At 36.5% G+C, this 21,433-nt stretch overlaps 1 protein-coding gene across 2 annotated transcripts; it reads right to left on the bottom strand.

Moving 5' to 3' along the window:
* Positions 1–12,275: 12,275 nt before the first annotated feature.
* On the bottom strand, positions 12,276–17,952 carry LOC117139977 (phenoloxidase-activating factor 2). Of its 2 annotated transcripts, none has more exons than XM_033302680.1 (2): positions 17,864–17,952; positions 12,276–13,573 (listed from the first exon to the last, which is right to left on the bottom strand). In XM_033302680.1, exon 2 carries the CDS (start codon positions 13,571–13,573, stop codon positions 12,308–12,310), a length of 1,266 nt encoding a protein of 421 aa, XP_033158571.1. In that variant the 5' UTR covers positions 17,864–17,952; the 3' UTR covers positions 12,276–12,307. The 2 variants fall into 2 exon arrangements, with proteins under 2 accessions (XP_033158571.1, XP_033158570.1); XM_033302679.1 differs by having other exon boundaries at positions 17,831–17,920.
* Between the last annotated feature and the right edge of the window lie 3,481 nt (positions 17,953–21,433).

Genomic DNA, 21,433 nt, shown 5'->3' with positions numbered 1-21,433 from the left:
TAGGAAAAACAATATAAATAAGTAAAGCTGACTAAGGAAAGTAAGCGAAAAGAATATGATATGATTCGATTACAGCCTATGCTTATTATAATTATTTAAGTACACTGAAAAAAATTAAATGAGAAATGAGGGAAACAAAACTTTATATTGATAATTAAAATTGTTTTTTATCAAGATGAAATTGTTAGTTTAACTTCTTAATGGCAGGGAAGCATAATAAGATGATGCAATTAAAATTGTTACTATTTAATTATTTAAAAAAATAGTTTTTATGTTTTATTATTTAATATTTATTTGGTGATAGACTTTTTCACTTATACTATTACAAGACACTTTAATACTAGCTTAGCTTTGGTTTGAAGCTGTTCTTGATCTCGTCCCGATTCAGACTGATCTTCCAATTCTTAATCCTGATCCAATCATCCTTAGCCAGAAGCTTTTCACTCGAACTTTTTGAACTTTCAGTCATGTTTAGCATACAAGCTTTATGCTGAAGGTTTTTCACTGCATTGTGAAATTGAAATTTGTTGACTGTTGCAGTTTGATTGAAGCGCAATAAGTTGATCATGGCTTAATCTCCAAGTGGAGGTTGTGTTTACTTTAAGTTTGGTTATTTATCTTATCGGGTAGCTGGTAATGAAAAAAACAAAACAAAGGAAATGGTGCTGAGATTGGAATTTGAAATTTATTTATAAATTTGAATTTGAATAATATGGGGTAGAGAGTGCTATGTTTACGTGTTGGATAACTTACATTTAATTTAATTATGTAATTTAAAAATTTAGACTTAAACTTAGGCTTAGTGTTTTGTGTAAAAAATTTCTTGACAGTGTCAAAAGTGTGTAAACTTGGAATTTGTTGTTAATTTTCTTGTATATTTAATATAGAACTCTTCATTTTTACCTTTAAAGTTAAAAATTCAACTTATTTCACAGTGTGTAATCAGTTTCTTGACATACTGTATATTCTCATCCTATCTGTATAATCTTTTTACGATCAATATATTTTTGTAAACCAAAGGGTGTTAGGCGTAGAAAATATTTTAGGGTTGGCCTCTTTCAGGCAGTGCATTTTTTTGATATTTGATAGCAATTAAAGGTTTAATAAATAATACATTTTTTATAAATAAAGATAACTTTTCAGTGGCGATTATTAGTCTTGTTTTTGATGGACATAGTCAAACGCCCTCAGTGCACCGTTGCCCGGTGGTTAAATCGAAAGGCAAAATTTTTGTCAACTTGTTTAGCTTTTGTATACTAGCCGTTAAATGTTATATTACAAATGGCACTAGCCATCAATATATTTTTCAAAAAAGATATGAAATTTATTCCACTTCAACAAGATGAGTAGATAAACATTCTTAAAGTAGTATGGTAGGTCCAAAATTATGACATAACGTTAGACGGACAACCTTGACCAAATAGGGATCGAATGGCGCGGCCAGAGGCGATCCATTTGGCACACGGGCGAGTGAAGGGGAGGGAATGTGGACGAAAAAGTGCCCGATTGTTTTGCGATCGAGCTAACAGCTAAGCTTGTTGGGCACTGATGGACTGATGGCTGACGAACACAATTATTATTATTTTTTTTTTTTATTTTTAAGTTGAGAGGCTTACCAAGACCGAACGACCCTAATACGGCGAGCTAACGCTGGCAACCTGGTGCTTGGACATCGGACGCCTCTCCCTTGGCACAAGTAATTTTACAGGACGAGAGCACTGAGGGCGCCGACGTAACAGAATTGGCTCCCAATTGACTCTTTAGAGAACATTGGACCGCAGTACTATTAATGCTCCCATGCTAAGTAAATTCTTTTTCCTAAACATTATAAACATAAAGTCGCCAACTTCTGCAACAGAGAACACGTGTAAATGTTTCAGAATAGATGCCTTATAAGACTTTAAGACCACTTTTGTTATTTTAAAATCATAGGTGCTTTGTTTTGTAAATTGGAAAATGAACTTCTAAATTCCTTAGATAAAAAATATGTGAGATTTTCCTGTTATAATATCAATCAGCTAAGTGAGTGCCGAGTGACTTTTTAAATTAACGTGAACAAACCTACAAACGTGTAGGTCAAGTAGCCAGGTCGTTTAAGGTTCGGGTCCAAAAAGAGCAGGATATGATGGTAACGCATTTAACGACGCGTTGCGGTTAGATCGTTTATTTCTCGATCTAGTGCAAATTAGGTGGGAGAACTTATCGAAGAACGTAAAGCTGATGCCACGCTGTACTAGGCTAAAGCGCCTGGAGACGACGTACTAGGCCACTAAGAAGCCACCTCATTTGTGAGGATCGAGTCCGGGGAAATAGGAAAACTGTTGTGGAATCCGAACTCATAAGTCAAGCTACCACGGTTAGTGGATTTCGAACAAATAGGTCAGACATCCTGACTTTTCGCCGACTGGCGGGAGGGGTTTTTGGCACTCTGTTAGGTGGGCCAGTTCACGGATAGAACCTAATAAAAGTTGACTAAGAAAAGGAACCACTGTTCCAGATCGGGCAGTTGCTTTTTAACATTTTTTATTACCCTTCAGTCTATTATATGGACCGTCTTTTATGACTAAGGCCAACACTGTATATTAAGTTTTGTCAAATAAAAGAAAATTGAAATCAGGTTATAATATATTCTTTATTGTTCAATGTGCAGATTTAGATTAACATTAAAATGTAGGTTGGATTAAGGAGAAAACTCAGTGCTTTGAAAGTATTTTATTTCGGGAGAGCATTGTTCTTGGGTGCATAAGTTTGGGGGAAGCTTCAAAGAGAGCAGGCAAAACGGCTTTGGTCAGTCTTTAGGATTTGTTTGCAAGAACGGCTAAGTGCCGTTGCCAAAGAATTAATTATTGGAACACATAGTGCTGGTATGCTAGACTGTAAGACTAGATCTGAAGACGTAAAGACGTTTGTTGGCTCTGTCTTGCTTTCCAACTGTACTATATTTGTGTTCTTCTCCTGTTTGGCTACCATTTTGACCTAAGCTGCCCTATGACCTGTTTGGTTGCACCTGAAACGCTTATTGTTTATTTTTTGTAACACACAGTTAAAACATTTTCTAACCTTCTCAACTACTTGAACTATCTCTCTCTAACCTTCAATGAAGTGAGAGCCGTACTTGACTTGACTTACAGATAATGTAATTTTCTGTTATGATTAAAGCATACAGGTACTTTTTCTGGTGTCGTTTTTTAAGTCTACGATGAACCTTTTCCGATGACACTCTCAAATCAAATTCCGCTCCACTAAGGAATTATTTCGCAGTTACCTGTAACTGACTCCATTCCGCCGTAAGAGCAAAATCTTCAAGCTCGTCAATCCACTGATTAATCCTGAAAACCAATGAATCAATGTGAACCCTAAGCTACCCGAACTAGCAATTTGAAGCTAACGGTTCTGCCCACCCACCTACAAATGGAATCCGCCTATATATCGACCTGCCTGCATATTATTAGACTCATCTACCACCTGATCATCATTCACTTTGATTTCTTCATCATCATGATTATCAACGTTCCATCCATAGTGAGCAAGCAGTCAGTTTTGCAATTCTTCCTTCCTTCTTTCTCCGGTGAGTCTAAATTCTGTCAATTTTTCGCGTAAATCTGCGACAAGCATTGTTAAAATCTCATTCCTGTTACTTTTCAAACCTTAATATACTTATAGAAAATAAGATTAAAATAATATATCAAATATAAAGGAAATGCCTTTGCTATTCGGCCCAAAAATACAGTTAATTCCACCAGGAAATGTAAATTTAAAATAATGAGAAATTTACCACCACTTATTATTCAACTCCTGGTAATGTAACAGCACAACTACTTTATATTAATTCATTAAAAAACGTTTAGTAATATAATAAAGTCCTTCCAACAGTACCAAAAGATAATCGCACAGCTGAGGTGCCGTAAAGTTAAATTGAGTCTCCAAAGCTGGCTGCAAATAGAACTTGCTTTTTAGTTGCTAGGCGTGAAAGCTCTTTTTTGTTTCCTCCAGGTATTGAAACACAGTTCGTAAGTGTTATTCGGATGTTCCCTTTAATAAGCGGAACAACATGGAAATTTTTGTCCCCGACCACCGCAACAATGTCGTTGACCAGGTCTTTTGAGCTTTTTTTCCTTATATAAATAGGTGGGGCTTTGATTTCTTTTGAGCCTCTTGTCCCAGCTCTGCTTGGTTTGTTATCCGTCTCTGCTAAGATGGAAAATTGGTTCATTGGAACTCCCAGTTTGCTTTTGTTTGTACGGTTGATCTTTGGCTTATTACCAACCGTGTTTAGTGGGCGAAGCTTACGCTTAATCTGGATGTAGCGATCCATAACGGCCTGTATGGTCGGAATCATTTGTTGCTTATTAAAGCTGCCGTGTTTTGCTGCCATTGCATTTTTCAGTCAGCAGCGGCACCAAATCCGGAATATCGGTAGTTGACTAAGTTGTTGGTGGACCAGAAATTGCAGCACTAGTCGTTGGAGTCCGATCGAAGGCGGCGGTGGTGGGGTTTGGCACTGGTAGTTCCATGATGTAGGAGTTAGGGTAAGCATAGTGGATGAACCAGTGCTCCTGCAGCCGACGGTCAGTAGAGCCGAGTTGCTTTTTGTTGATTTATTTTCTACGTTGACATCGCGTGTTGAGAAGTAAGAGTAACAGCCGTTTCTTCGATTTACGGAGCTGCTACGCTCATTCTTTGGACCGCTACTCATTTTATCGAGTTTATTACGAGTCAGACTTTAATAAAATAAATTAAATATGCAATTATTTGAATTAACACCAGTTAAGAACATATTTGTTGAAGATTTGTAATAGGCAGAAAGCCTGATCAGGTGCTTTAGCCGAGTCAATCTGGCCATGTCCGCCTGAGCGCCCGTCTTCCTGTCCATATGACCGCTCTGATCTCATAATATACTTTTATATGTAACTGAGTGTTTTTTAATTAATTAATAGAACGTAATTGTGCTGTTACATTAACAGGAGTTGAATAATAAGTTTTGTTAAATTTATCATTAACTTTAAATAATATTTCTAGGTGGTGTGAACTGAATTAAGCCATGTGTTTTTTTTTGAGTGTGTGCATCGAATATATTGTCATGCTCTTACATAGCCAATGCGATATATTCTCTTATATTTTTGCACTTGTGTTTGTTTTGTATAAATTTGATACCTGTTACTCGTGGAGTATAAAAATATCCTTACGAACTGTAAGTCCTAGATGCTTGTATCTCTGACTTTACGTGTGGCACTACGATTTTCTGAGACATTTAATGGAATTGGGTTCAATTTTGGTAGAACACTGAAGGCTTTTATGAATTTCTTTATGTTTTTTCTAGTCTCTACTTTTTTCTTTCTGGAAGCAGTGCTGTCCTCTACCTACTAAAATAGAATTTTTATAGCCGTTACTCGTAGGGTAAAAGTGATTCGTTAACCATTTGTCCGACCATATATTCTTGATCAGGATCAATATTGAAGTCGAACTGGCCATGTCTGTATGAACGCCTCGATCTCAACTACCAGGTTGAGATTAACGCCCACAAACCGAACAAAACTGCCACGCCGAAATTTTCAATTTTTTTTTAGTTATTTTCTCATAATTTTGTCTTGTAAGTTACTATCGATTTGCAACAAAACTTTTTTCGACGCCCACTCTAACGCCCTAAAACAGCCCAAAACTGCCAGTCCGAAACTTTTGAAAAATGTTTAGATTTTTCTTTGTTTTATTGTTTTTATCGGTATACCAAGAGCAGTGCCACGCCCTCCCTTTCACCTACAAAACGGTTACGCCCTCACTTTTAAACAAACTGAAGTAATTTTCTCGAAAGCAGCAAGTTTCGCTCCCTGGCCTACATCCAACACTAACAAGACAACATTTGCATACGTTTTAAAATCAGGTATGACGCCTTCAACCCAAAATTCCCGAACTCCACATGAAGTGCACACAAAATTAGACACACAACAAAACTATAACCCAGCTGCGCAGCAGGAAACAAAAACTGAAGCTATGATGCAAGCCTTACAACAGAGCATGATGGAATTTATGACATTTATGAAGACCACCATTCAAGACATGATGCGTAATCAAAACCTTTTGATACAAATGCTTGTAGCCCAACAATCAAATAAATAATGGCTACCTTACGCATAGCTACGTGGAACGCCAATGGCGCCTCACAGCGCAAACTTGAGCTAGCTCAATTCCTACATGAGAAGCATATCGACGTAATGCTTCTTTCGGAAACTCATCTCACAAGCAAATACAATTTTCAAATAAGAGACTACCATTTCTACGGTACAAATCACCCCGACGGAAAAGCACACGGTGGCACCGCCATACTCATAAGGAACCGTATGAAGCACCACTTTTACAAAGAATTTGCGGAAAATCATCTTCAGACCACATCCATCAACATTCAGATGGATGACAACACTCTCCTTACACTAGCGGCCGTATAGCTGCCACATTCTGCAGTTCGCTACATAACCAAGCTCTTTAATGCCATCACTAAACTTGGTTACTTTCCACAACGATGGAAGAGGTCGATTATCATAATGATTCCAAAGCCTGGTAAGAACCACACAGTCGCTTCATCTTACAGACCAATAAGTCTACTCTCATGTATTTCGAAACTATTCGAAAAATGCCTGCTGATCCGTCTTAATCAACATCTGATATACCACAATATAATCCCAGCCCACCAATTTGGATTTCGCGAAAGCCATGGAACCATTGAACAGGTGAATCGTATTACAACGGAAATAAGAACTGCATTTGAATATCGCGAATACTGTACAGCAGTATTTTTAGACGTATCCCAAGCATTCGACAGAGTCTGGCTCGACGGCCTAATGTTTAAAATTAAAACATCCCTACCCGAAAGCACACACAAACTTCTAATGTCTATGACAGAAAGTTTGCAGTACGGTGCAATACTGCCACTTCCAATGATTATACAATTGAGGCTGGAGTCCCCCAAGGCAGCGTTCTTGGACCAACCTTATACCTCATCTATACAGCTGACATCCCTACAAATAGTCGCTTAACGGTATCCACATTTGCCGACGATACAGCTATCCTTAGCCGTTCAAGGTCCCCTATCCAAGCTACAGCACAGTTGGCACTGTACCTCATCGACATTGAGAAGTGGCTCTCTGACTGGCGAATAAAAGTAAACGAGCAAAAATGCAAGCACGTGACCTTTACGCTAAACAGACAAGACTGTCCTCCGCTCTTGTTGAACAACATACCACTCCCGAAAGCAGATGAGGTAGCGTACCTAGGAGTACACCTTGACAGAAGACTCACATGGCGCAGGCACATTGAAGCCAAAAAAACCCAACTTAAACTCAAAGCCAACAACTTACACTGGCTCATCAACTCTGGTTCTCCGCTCAGCCTAGATCACAAGGTCTTGCTCTACAATTCTATATTGAAACCTATCTGGACCTATGGCTCACAGTTATGGGGCAATGCCAGCAACAGCAATATTGACATCATACAGCGAGCACAATCAAAGATTCTGAGAACCATCACTGGGGCACCGTGGTACGTTCGGAGTGAAAACATCCAAAGAGACCTAAATATCCCATCAGTTACCAACGCAATCACGGAACTTAAGGAAAAATACCATAGCAAGCTTTACACGCACCCCAACCACCTAGCGCGAGGTCTAATCCAGCTCAGCAGCCGTTCCCGTCTCCGGCGAAAGGACCTACCAACCCAGCGAATAAATTATTAGGGCCGTTTAATCATAGAACAGTTGGAAAAATAATACAACTGTTCAAAAAATACTTGTTATAGTTAAGATTTTTAAACTTATTGTTAGTTCTTATACAAGAAGATTCAATAAATAAAAAAAACTTAAAAAAAAAAAAAAAATTTTATTCCCAATATTTATCGATATCCCAGAAAATGTATTAAATTTCGCGTTTGCATTCCCACTAGCTGAGAAACGGGTGTCTGATATTCGGCTTATTCGAATAAGCTAATCATAATAATAAGACAACAAGACATTTATCATCTTAAGGATATACAGGTCGGAAGAAGGTAGGTGAATTTTCTAGATATACATATGACTTAATGTACGAATTAACTGTGAGTGTGGGGTCCAATTAATATTTGAAAGCGTAAAGGGCAGTCCGCCCCAAATCATCTACATGTTCGTAAATATTACTGAGAGAGCGGCCGAGTTCCAGAAAATTCAAGGTCAGTTTTTCTGCGTCGCTCATCTTTTTCCCTCTTCGCTCACCCAAGATGTTCAGTTGGGACCAGTTGAGTCGAACGAACGCCGATGTAAACTGCAGGGAATCGAAAATATCACGCCATATCTCCGTTACTTTTCGTTTTGGACTTCCTACGTAAATTCCTGGAAGCGAAGATAGCCTAGCAGATTTCCAAACGGCGCTCGTTTACTTAATTTCCGCTCGCCTTCGTGATCTGACATATGACAAATGAAAAAAAAAACATATTGTACACGGGCATTTCAGCTAGTGGCTTAGCCAATTAAAGCAAAAGTTCTCCTATTTCTTAGAATAGCTGCTTATAGGGAATATTGGAGGTAAATCCAGCTTTTGTGTGCTTTCTTTTGTTAGCGCTGCAACACAGCTAAAACCAAAACCCTTTGCAGAAGCAAACTCGTGCCCCTGCTGGAGGCTGTGTCTACGCTCATCGCCGTTCACCAGAATAGAATAGAATAGCTGCTTATAGGGAATATTGGAGGTAAATCCAGCTTTTGTGTGCTTTCTTTTGTTAGCGCTGCAACACAGCTAAAACCAAAACCCTTTGCAGAAGCAAACTCGTGCCCCTGCTGGAGGCTGTGTCTACGCTCATCGCCGTTCACCATCACGGCAAATTCGATCATATGGCGATCGTGTGTGGTTACTTATTTGAATCGCTAACGTTTCAAATACGTCTCGATAAGTGATAACCCAAGCTCGTGACATAGAGCGTCGTCGTACCTGAAATGTTATAGCGCCCTATATTTTCAAGTCTCGTACGAAGTTGCCTTTATTTTAATCCTACAGGAACAAAGAACTGCTTCGATGGGCTCAATTAACGCGACGATGGATTGACTTCAGTAATTATTATGAATGAGAATGAATAAAAGGGGATGTTTAGGTGCTAAAACACGTCGAGTATTGGCCCGATATCTGCCGAGCGGCCTAATCACTATTTTACCGTTTTGGTTATTTTTGGTTTTGGATATTGTTCGTTTTTAAATTTTGGTAGGAAATCGACATAGGCAAATCAATTTTCATTGAATATAATGTAAGCTTATATTTTGGATAGCTATTCTATAGCCTATCACTATCAATCCACCATAATATATTTAGTAGTGCACATATTTTCTTGGCTTATGTTAGCTGAGGTAGAAAAACACACAATTTCGAGTGGCACCCTGAAATTATTTCATGGCGAAGTTAAACTCTAAAAATCAATGCTGTTATTGCTTTCAAACCGAACATCAGCCCAACTTTAACATCGACGTTTATTACTAGAACATACCCCAAAACCTTATGCTTGTTCGTCCCATTAGACAGTCTGAAGCGACTTGGTTGTTGTTTTGGTCCACGACAACCATCATCGTGAATGAAAGCCAACTGGAATGTTTTTTTTAAATGCTTCTATTGTACGGCTACATTTAGCCAGATTTATCATTATATATAGAGAAAACTTCTGATTTGCTTAGCGATTTTAGCTGTCTCGTCAACAACCCAGTCAACTAGACTTTGTCATTTCGATCTCCTTTGATTCATTCATCCCTCAGAACCGATCGGCTAATCTTAAACTTGTCTTAAACGGCAAAACATAAAGATCATAGGCAAATTTATGCAAAAGGTGTTACTAATATCAATTAAATTACAGTTTTGAGTAAACACATCAGTTATTAGTTTTTGGCATAAGTTGGCAGATATCATTTATCACTCCACGATAGACGAACACTTTGGTTAGATTTTGCTTAAACTAACACTTAACAGTTGATCAAACATATAAATTTGTTATCGCATAAAAAATGCAGTGTTGCAACTTAAATGTTTTTAAACATCGTTTTGGTGTCCCTAATGTATGCTCTTTCATAATATAATAAGTTAAATTCAAAATACAATTTACAAAATTTTTTGACCTTATGCCAAAAAAAAGGGAATCTGGTCCAGTGTGCAATGGTAAGGCTTTAATGTCATCGTCTGCAGTTGTTCCGCCACGTCATCGTTAATGCTAATTAAAACTTATGCCCATTGTGTTTACAAATAACACTAAACTTGCAATGGTTTTGTTTTAATTACATGTACCCAATGGGAGCCAATAAGCTAAATGACCTGCGATATAGTTTCAGGAGCTGCGCGGATGTAAAATTAGCACAATGGATGTCGTAAATCAAGGACCAAAGAATAAGAGGTTCGTATCTAAATAATTCGTTATATTTTTAAAATAAGTAAGTACTTATGTGGTTTTGATAATAGGCAATCAAATCAAAAAATATTTAATATTAATTAGCGGTTATTAACTACAACATGAAATTTATAACAATTGCTAATAGATAAAAACCGCCCAATGATAAAACTCAACTGGATCGTCTTGAGGTGCTGTTTCGGCGGCTTTGGGAGGTGGAGGGTTGCGTCGAGCCCATTATCTGTGCTATGAAGGAAGAGCTTGACTGTGAAGCTCATTTCGTTAAACAATTTACTCGTTTGTCTGCTGGGGACTGTTCTGACCGATTGCCAGCCGAGTTCAATTTAGATATTTTGGGGGAGTCCTACCAGGTTTCGATGGAGGATAGCTACCTCCCGTGCATTTTGTGGAGAGATTCTCCTCCATATGATCTGTGCGTGTTTAACCTGCAAACTGTTACTTTTGGCACAAAGCCTGCTTTCTACCTGGCTGTGATGTCGATGCATCAGTTGTCCATGAATGATATTGATATATTTTTGATTTGATTGCTATCAACATATTAACTTGAGATTTTTAATTTGACTGGCATCAACATAATGCTGCAGACGTCCGCACTCTTGTCCATAGGCAATTTTAAACTAATAAGGTGGTGCTTAAATGTACCAGTCGTTTTGGTAGGAGTTTCGGATAAGGTTTCCTTCTTGAAGTTTGACGATGGAGGCGATTTTACAAAAACGCTGGGCCTCATCTGGGATCCGATGCCTGATCAGCTGTTGTTCTCATTTTCAACCCTTCAATCAATATCAAGGCCTTCACGGAGTTCAGTTTTATCCGTAATTGCACAGCTCTACGATCCTCTTGGCTTGGTTGGCCCAGTAATCACAAAGTTGAAGATATTTCTTCAGCTTCTGTGCAAGGAAAAGTTGACCTGGAACGAAAGCCTTCCTTTGGCGCAAGATTCAGAATGAAAAGATTTATGCTGAAGTTTTTAGCAAAATTTGGCATGCCTCATTCCCACGATTGGCCGTTTCTCCAAGTATTGAATTAGAGTTTCATGGCTTTAGCGCTGCCAGCATTTAAGCTTTTGGAGACGCTTTTTTAGGGGACAATCGCACAGCAGAAACTTACTTTGTTCAAAGTCTCGAGCCACTTTAGAAACCCTAAAAACTGATCAAAAAAAAAGTTCAAAAAAGTGTGGGCGTGGCAGTTTTGGGCTGTAAGTGGGCGTTGGAGTGACACCATGGGTCAACAAACTTGCGCTGCATCTATGTCTCTAGAATCTGTAGGCTGTATTTCTGAGATCTCGACGTTCATACATGGCCAGATTGACTCGGATATTGATCCGGATCAAAAATATATATACTTTATATGGTCGGAAAAACTTACTTCTGCCTCTTATATACTTTTGAAGGAATCTAGGATACCCAAAGTGTGGGCGTAAAGTAGGCGATATTTGGAAACTATCTTTCTCCGCGTCTATGCCTCTGTAAGCTGAATGCTTTATCTTAACGTTCTGGCTTGTTTCTGATATATCGATGTTCATGCGGACGAACAGACAGACAGACGGACGGACAGACAGACTGATCGATCTGGACGACTCGTCTATTGATCCTGATCAGAATTATAGATACTTTATATGGCATATATAGATACTCTATATTTGCCGGAAACGGCAAATGCGTCGAAAGAAAAAATTTTGTTAATATACAAAGTATCGTTTTCGTCCCTATCCAATGCAAGCATGCGCATCGCTGCCTAATTTCTCGAAGAAAATTAAATTAAATCGCTTGAATTCGCTACAATAAAAATGGTCTTCCATTTTGCAAAAAAAGCTAATAATATGGTTTATTAGCTCAACAGATAAATTAATTTAATCTTTATTTATATAATATTGCATTAAATGAAGTAAATTTTGAGCTTTATTATTCAGCATTCATGCGGTGTACACAGCCGTTCCGAAGCCATTGGTTAACATTTGCTGGTCAATCCAACCTCGGACCAAGGCTACGTTGGCATAAGCTGCTGGAATTTCATCATTACATCCGATTCCCCAAGCAACTATACCAGTCTGTTGATATCGAGATTCTTGTGTACCTCCAATAGGACAAGCTAGTGGAGCTCCGCCATCCCCTTGACAGGTATCAATGCCACGCTGTCCACCCGCGCATATGAATGACCTATCCAATGCAAACTTTGGTCCAAGTCGAGTGCCTCTAAGTCGTGTCTGACAATTGTTAAACTCGACAATGGGCAATGGAACACGTTTCATTAAAGAGCTATATTTGCCCAAAGAACCAAAGGCATCTTTTCCCCAGCCGGTGGAAAAACATGTGTTACCGGGCTGCGGAATATCATCTTGTTGAGGTAAACATATAACATTAATGTGATCATCCAAAGTAACCGGCTGACTTAGAATTACAAGTGCGAAATCATAAGCTACGTTTCTTCTTTTAAATTCTGGATGCCATATAACCGTTTGGACCGATCTTTCTTGATAGGGTAGACGCTCTTTCATTGTTTGTGTGTCCCACTCTCCAGCTCGGACAGTAAACGATCCTGTTCTTAACGACTCAATACAGTGCGCAGCGGTCAAAACCACCTGTTTATGTATAAGAGATCCAGCACAGAAATAGCTTGAATTTCCAGAATGCAATAATGCTACCGTCCATGGAAACTCGCCAAAACCCGCTTCATTTTGCGATACTCCGGACAGAGTAAAATCCAGTCCACCTGTGTTGCGAACACCACAGCCTCTTGGCTGGTTTGGTCTTTGATCCAAGGGCGTCGGATTCAACGTCCTATTAAGCGTCCTATTATCATCACAACATACGTCTACAGATGCCGGGCATATCGGATCATCGTCGTTAAAACGAATATCTATAACACCAAATCCGTCAAAAGAGCCATCTTCAGTGACACTGTTTGTTGATGGATCACATTTATAATATGGTACGCAATTACAAGTTGAAGTTTTGCCACTAGTTGAACTAAAATTTGACTGTTGACTTATAGTTTCTAGAGGATCGGGGGTAATCACTAATGCGATTCCGGATTCTTTTTGCGCTGGAAGATTACTATTAGTATTAAATATTTCTTCAATATTTTTCTGTGCGTTAATGTTCTGCTGAGGAGCGGGTGAAGATACGCCTATTAACAAAATTGCACATATTGATATAAAATTATTTGTATAAACATTCATCTGTAACGTAAAAAAAAAAAAAATTATTTTATAAAGTAAGCTTAGAATGAAAAGTGTTAAATGGTACTTTTTATATACAAGAGTTTGCCATTCTCAAGGGCTACAAGGGCCGAAGTGCAATCGGTTAGAACCTTTAAAAAACAACAAAACGTTCAATAAAGAATAGATAATTCTATAGTCAAATCCCTGTTACTCAGCCAGTGGAAGTGCAAAGAAAAAAAAATTAGGGAAAAATATTAATAACATAAAAAAAATTTCTAGGGTGTGTGGTCATCAGAGCGAGCAAAAACTTATAGCCAAATCTAAGGAAATTTTAATGATAAAAAAACTTATAAAAACAAGAGAGAATGCTATAGTCGAGTTCCCCGACTATCAGATACCCGTTACTCAGCTAGTGTAAATGCGAACGCGAATTTTCATTTTTCTGGGATATCGATAGATATTGGGGAATAAAATGAGGAAAAATTTAAAAATTTGTTCAAAAGTGTGGAGTGACCGAGTTGGCGGCATTATGGCGTTAGAGTGGGCGTGCAAAATTTTTTTTGGCAAATCGATAGAAGTTTACATGACTAACAAAATTAGGAAACAAATTGGAAAAATGGTTTAAAATGTGGGCTTGGAAGTTTTGGGCGGTTGTAGTTATTTTAGTGATATGTGCTTCTATAAATATTCAGGCGAGCTGCTTTTTGCGCTCCACTAATTAAGATCTTTTCGTGTCCACGTAAGACGTCTGTCAGAGCACCCTCCCCAAACAGGGGGTATTATGAGTATTAGATCTTGTATTTGGTCAGCTATAAAACCGGGGAAACTTGTCACGATGATTGTAGAGTTGGGTGTGGCAAACATTATTTTTATTGCAAATCGATAGAAAATATCAACACATTTTTCAAAAGTGTGGGCGTCGCAGTTTTGTCGGTTTGTGGGCGTTAAAGTGGGCGTGGGAACATCGGTCAACAAACTTTCGCTGCATCTTTGTCTCTAGAATCTGTATGTCCCAACCTTTTAACTTTTATAGTTCCTGGGATCTCGAAGTTCATACGGACAGGCAGACAAGGCCACATCTACACGGCTATTGATCTTGATTAAGAATATATGTGTATACTTTATATGGTCGGAAACGCTTTCTTCTACATGTTACATAATTTTCAACGAATATAGTATACTCTTTTAATCTCCGTGTAACGGGTATAAACATAAAAGTTTAGCACAGTACTACACAAAATAATTGTTCTCTGTAATCTTTGTAGACCCTATCAACCGGTATCTTGGAAGTAGTTTTCAATACTCACAAAACTTTTATTAACACCATTCGGCAATGGAACACGTTTTATTAATGAGCTGTATTTGCCCAAAGAACCGAAAGCATCTTTTCCCCAGCCGGCGGAAAAAACATGTGTTACTGGGCTGCCGAATATCATCTTGTTTGAAGTTGTGTAAGCAATTCCCCAGAAATTCCCAAGACAAATAATTAAAAAATTAATACAATACTTTTTAAAAGTTTGGCCGCGGCAGCGTTGGACGTGCAAAGACACTAGAATAACAAGATGCGTACCGCCTTACGATTTGGCACATGATTTTTTCGGCGTGGCTCTAGAGGTGGCTCCAGGCTCTATTTTGAATTTTTGTTCAAGAGCGAGAGCGCTACAGCGAACAGCTCTTTTCTACGCATACAGTGATAGCAAACAACTGTATGTGTGCACACGTGTGCTCATGCATTGTAAATTTGAAAAAATATGCCCTTCACCTTAGAAGTTCTTAGACTTTAAATCTATGTTATTTTTGATCGATTGGCACCATGTAAAAAATTCTCTTTTTGCATTGCCTTAACGTTATTATTAGTCAAATATAGCTTAGAAATAGTAATAACCGAAACTATGTACATCACAAAATAAATTTATATTTATTTTTTAACTTTACTTTTTAACTTACTTTATATTAAAATACTTTTTATTAGAGTATTCAGCTTCAGACGTGAGAAAAATTAATAAGGCAGTGATTGTTGAGTGCTTGTGTCCACATTTCGTGCCTCAAGATATGACTTTTGCAAAAAACTGTTTTCATATTTTTGTTTATTTTAAAAATTTGTATTACTTAAATTTTTAATACTTCGGAAAACTAAAGGCATCATACATCTTTTTTTTAATATTTGTAAAATACACGTTAAAGTTTTTGAAATATGATTAAAAATAATAAAAAACAAATGCGTATGAAAAAATTTATTTTTGAGCATTAAGTGCACAAATAAATGTAGTGCTTTCTCATTATGGTTTTATGTAAATAATGAATGTTATATGTATAAATTATACATAATTAATTATCAATATAAATATAAATATGTAAAGGGTAGCTAATTCGAGCGGCGATCTTAACAAACGAATTTAAAAAACTTTAAAATTATAATCGTCAGGGCGTGAATTATTAATTTTAATTTTTTTCATCATATTGCCTAAACTCCAAATATGTAAATTCGTTTCTTCGATCAGAATTGATTTCGGCCCGAAATCGTCTTGTAGCACAAGTACCCACATATATGCACGTTCTCGTCTTTTGTTTTTACGTACACAAACAAGCAAATTTTTAGATTTCTTACGCTCTCAGCGTAAGCGAGCGGAAAGAGAGCAAATTTGGCCTTCACCAAAAAAGTGGCTGCATAGTGCCAAACCAATGTATGGCCGTTACGCATCATGTTATTCTTGTGTCTTTGGTTTGTGGGTGTTAAAAATTTTAAACACAAAAAATAATATGAAAATTAATCGACCCCTTTTTTCAGTAGAGCAGGTTTTGGGCGTCAGGATGGGCTCGCCCAAATTTTTTTAACATATCGAAAGAAATTGGAAGGTCGAATGATGAAATAAAAAAATTCATGTAATCTTAAAAACTCTGCGTCAACGCCTGTAGATTCAGCACGCTATGTATGTACAAATATCCCAACCATCGAGCTTTTATAGCTCCCGAGACCGTCCGAGAAACAAAGACACTACAATATCCTAGTGTCTTTGGAAAAACGATCTATTGATCCTGATTAAAAATTTAATAGAAATGCATATGCACATAATAAATAAATATTTTGTTCAATTCCACACAAAGAAATTGTTCTCTGTATTTTTTGCTAACCGTATCAACCGGCATCTTGGAGGGAATTTGCAATATATCTAACAAAAATACCAAATTGCTACCTCATATAATTACTGAGATATACTTGACGAACAAACAGATTTTTAGGGCCTCAGAAAACAGTTAGGAGCCAGCTTAAGAGGGCACACGAGGCAATCAACCTAACAGCTTCCGAGCAATCTATGCTAATCTGGACGGACAGAAGCACATGACGACTGCGCTAGTATTTTGGGATCAATAAAAAATATAAATATATGTACACCCATATACATTTTATGTGTCGAGAAAGGGTATAAAGGGTTTAACAAATAACGATACGTTGTTTTTAATACAACTCAATTATATTGTTATTACACTATGCAATTAAAGAAAAATTTATGAAAATCATTCGAAAAAATGACCACTCTGTGTATAGTTTAAATTCTTTTATTTCTTTGGCAAAACAAATTATGTTTCTAGTGTCAAATTTATTTTTATTTGGAAATTCTGTATGTAATTCTGTTCAATTTCATTTTAAATTGTTATTGATTCTTCAATTCACACTCTGATTTCTGACATAAAATTATGTTATGCTTATCATGAGTATGTTGTCAAAATAATTAAATTAGTAAAATGAAACTAATACCTTTATAGCTTTAGCAGAAACACACTAATAATAAAAAAATGTAATCAAAATTTTAAAATTCAAAAAAATTATATTTCAGTTGTTTAGTTTTACTTTGATGTATCGAAAATTCTTTTGATATCGGTATTATTATATTAATCTATATATAGTAGGCAACAATATCATAATGACCTTAGGTAAACAACCTACAAACCACATATAATGCATGTTAATCGTTAATATATATATGCTGTGTACATGTGTACATACATATGTATGTACATATATGAAAATATTTTTAATTGCACGGATATATGTATGTATTGTGTCTTTTGGAGTTACTTGACTAGAAAGTCAATACTTGTTTTAATGTTTAAAATTACATTAGAACTATTATTAACACTGGGCTAAAAAATCAATGTTAATAAATTTTTATTTAATATTTAATATTCAATATTTCTGCGAAACATTAAGTAACAAAGAAAAGACTCCTTTTTTTGAAGTCAGATCACACATTTTTATAATTATTAAGTATATACCATATTTATTTACTGTAAAAATTTGTCTATTACTTTATAGATGTGGATCGATTAACTTAGGTGCTCTGATCGCGTAAAACACGTCTTGACTACTGGTGTGGAGAGACTAGCCCGAATGAAATACATATGTACTTGAGTAAGTTTTCTAAATATATCCCTGCAATTCCGGAATTCATCGCTACTGAAAAACATCACAAAATCATGAGCATACGTGTGTACACATACAATTGTCGACCGTCACTGTATGCGTAGAAAAGAGCTGCTGGCTGTAGAGCTTGTATCGAGCTGTTTATCAATTGACAAAATAAATAAAAATTAACATATTTTACAAGTTTGTTTACAAAAGCTTGAACTAAAGTTTTTTATATCAAGGTTTGTCCGACAAAACAATAATTTGGGGTTTTAAACAAATGTCCCATGCGGATAAGCAATAAAGAAATTTAATTTATAAAAATCTCCCAAAATCTGGTTTTAAAGAAATATTTTAAACGGGTCATGGGATTTTAGGGATTCGGATGTCGATCAACACCTATTTTGAGCAATATTTTATTAATATATGTTACCCCCACCATAATCTAGTTATTAAATGATCACTTTTAGAATTTCATAGGTATTTCAATGTTTAAAAGGTTGCGTTCGATAGATCGCTATAATCGAACAACTATAGCAGATATTTATTTGTCAATTTATATAAAGTAATAGCCTTCTCACACTTTCTTGGTGCGATTTGTCACTACGTGGACTGCCGTCCAAATTAATGAATTAATTGACATACAAATAAAATTTTTTACTATTTAATTATTTAAAAAAATAGTTTTTATTTTTTGTTATTTAATATTTATTCGGTGATAGACTTTTTCACTTATACTATCACAATACACCTTATTACTATCGTGAATCCTAATCCAATCAACCTCGGACAGAAGCCTTTCATACGAACTTTTTGAACTTTCAGTTATGTTTAGGATAAAAGCTTTATGCTAAAGTTATTTCACAGCGTTGTAAAATTGAAATTTGCTGACTGATGCAGTTACAAGAGTTGATCATGGCTTGGTCTCCAAGTGGAGGTTGTGTTTATTTTTGATTATTTATCGGGTGTTGGCAACAAAAACAAGGGTAAAGGCAGCCTAAGTGTTAGTCCAGAAGAACACCAAGATTTAACTTAAACTTATTTAAATTACGAATAGAAGTATGGACCAGCTTCTTTTAAGTTGAGTTGAAATATGGGTCCACATGTCAGATTAACCTTAAACTATAATATACTAGTATAATGTATTAAATCAATTTACCTTAAGTTATAGCTCCTGTGAGTAACATCGCATTTTCGTGGCTTTAAATTTTTAGGGAAGAGATTGCGCGAGAGAGTCTGAGAGAGCGTTGGCTGTGTTGCCGAATCAGTTTGCTCTGTTTTCGTAGGCGATCATATTTTGAGGTATTTCAATAGCGATAATTTGGAAAATACAGGTATATTAACTGACATAGTGTAACAATAACCATTGCCGAAACTAATTTGCCATATTTGTTATTTACAAAATTTCTGAATTACATTTTTATAACGAAAAATGATTTTTCAATAACCTAACATTTCCATATCAAAATATATTTGTAGATATGCCCTCAAATGCGGTTTCTATAAAAGTACATATATAAATAAATTTTGGCTTTACCTTTGATTGGTGTTTTATTATGCTCGGACCACTAAAGCAGATTTTCATGATTTCGTGTATAAATAATGAAATAAATCATTGTTGTCCCACGTAGCATTGCGTACGGAAAGGGGTAAATGACGTAAGCGCCGACGTGGCTTCTATTCTTTAACCTAGGCTAGATAACCAATGTACTACAAACAATTTTATGAGCTATTGGCTCATTTTTATAATGATCAATCAATGAAAACTAAACTTATCTCTTCTCGAGGTAAGCGCGGCCGGTAAGCCGGCCGTGCCGGAAGATTACCAAGATTTTTACCGACAGACTAATATGTTACTCCTTAATCGTGTTAACTCCTGTATGACCGTCCTCGGTCATCTGATACTTGTCAATAACTTTTTGAATTTTCCGCGCATCTTGTCTCCTCCTCAGCAAAAGGATGAGTAGTATAGATCCACTTATAAGGATGCTGGATCCCACGCTGACCGCGAACCAGACGTAGGTAGCTCCAGTCGATTCACATCTTCCTTAAGCCGTTGGAGAAGTAACATACTTAGTCTTGGCTCGTGATCGATGAGGATTAGTAAATGTGATGCCGCCATAGCTTCACGTTGGTTTGAGTATTTGCTGCCACTGATGAAAGCCACTCGCCCGAAGCCAATAAGACGTGAGCAGTTGGTAGCTATTTCGAGCCCATTGAGGATATAAAATTAGCAAGTGGATAATACTATCGGACTAACAGACTTTAATGTTAGACGCCACTATAAGGCTTATGATAGGGACTACTGTAGGATGATAAGCTAATACACACTTCAAATTATTGTGGTTAAAAATAGATGCGATTATAATGGTGCCTTTAGCAAGTGTTACTGTAAGCATTGGGCATTTCGGTTATTAATAGAATATTAACTGCCTCTGTTAGTTCCTTAATTTTGTTTTGCGTTATCTTATTAATGATCACCTGCCATATGATTCTAATATTCGTGACTCTGGCATTTTTAAAATTTAGAAGTTTATGCTCTTGGTCGTATCGTATCGTATGGAGTACTATTAATACGGACAATAGACTTCTTTAATATGACAGATTTCGACGCCTAACAATTTTCGCATACTCAGGGACAACATCGGAGAATCTAGTAGTTTCTTCTATCATCATTAAGAATTCGGTTAAATGGTTCAGTGTCGAAGTAAATTTCTCTGTTACCACACCACTGCAATCAGTACCAGCGATGCGTAAATAAACTTTCCTTATGCATGCAATATTAAGCACAATGAGTATATTTTTGGTTTTAACTGAAATTTTCGAAAATATAAGCAATCGAAGAGCTCTACAAATTAATTATTTAAAAAAATAGTTTTTATTTTTTATTCGGTGATAGACTTATTCACTTATACTATTACAAGACACTTTATTACTAGCTTATCTATGGCTTGAAGCTGTTCACGATCCCGTCCCGATTCAGACTGAACTTCTAATTCTTAATCCTGATCCAATCAACCTCGGCCAGAAGCTTTTGATTCTAACTTTTTGAACTTTTTGTTATGTTTCGGATAAAAGCTTTATGCTAAAGTTATTTTGTTAGGTAAGTTTTCCTTAACAACCTTTTGTTTATATCTTGTTTTTAGTTTATTTCTTACCACATGTTTCTTTTCATAAACTACGTGCCATATAAGATAATATTTTTCCTTACGACCTTTATTATGTGTTTCTAACATTTTTTTTTGAGTGTTCTTTAGAATTATTGAAATGTTTTTGTGTTCAATTTTATTATATAGAATATCAAAAGGTTTTTGATTTGTTGTAGAATGAATGCTCTGATTGAAGTATTTTGCGGCTCTAATAATTATTTCTGGATAGTCAATGAGATTAAATTCTTCTTTTATGCAACGAGCAAATTCTGTTAATGTTGCCCTTTCAACTTATCCGTTCGAGGTACTTTGTCTGGGGTCTGC

Source organism: Drosophila mauritiana, chromosome 3L (assembly GCF_004382145.1).
Source record: "Drosophila mauritiana strain mau12 chromosome 3L, ASM438214v1, whole genome shotgun sequence".
NCBI classification, from domain to species: Eukaryota; Metazoa; Arthropoda; class Insecta; order Diptera; family Drosophilidae; genus Drosophila; species Drosophila mauritiana.
This window is presented reverse-complemented; position numbering and strand designations above follow the sequence as displayed.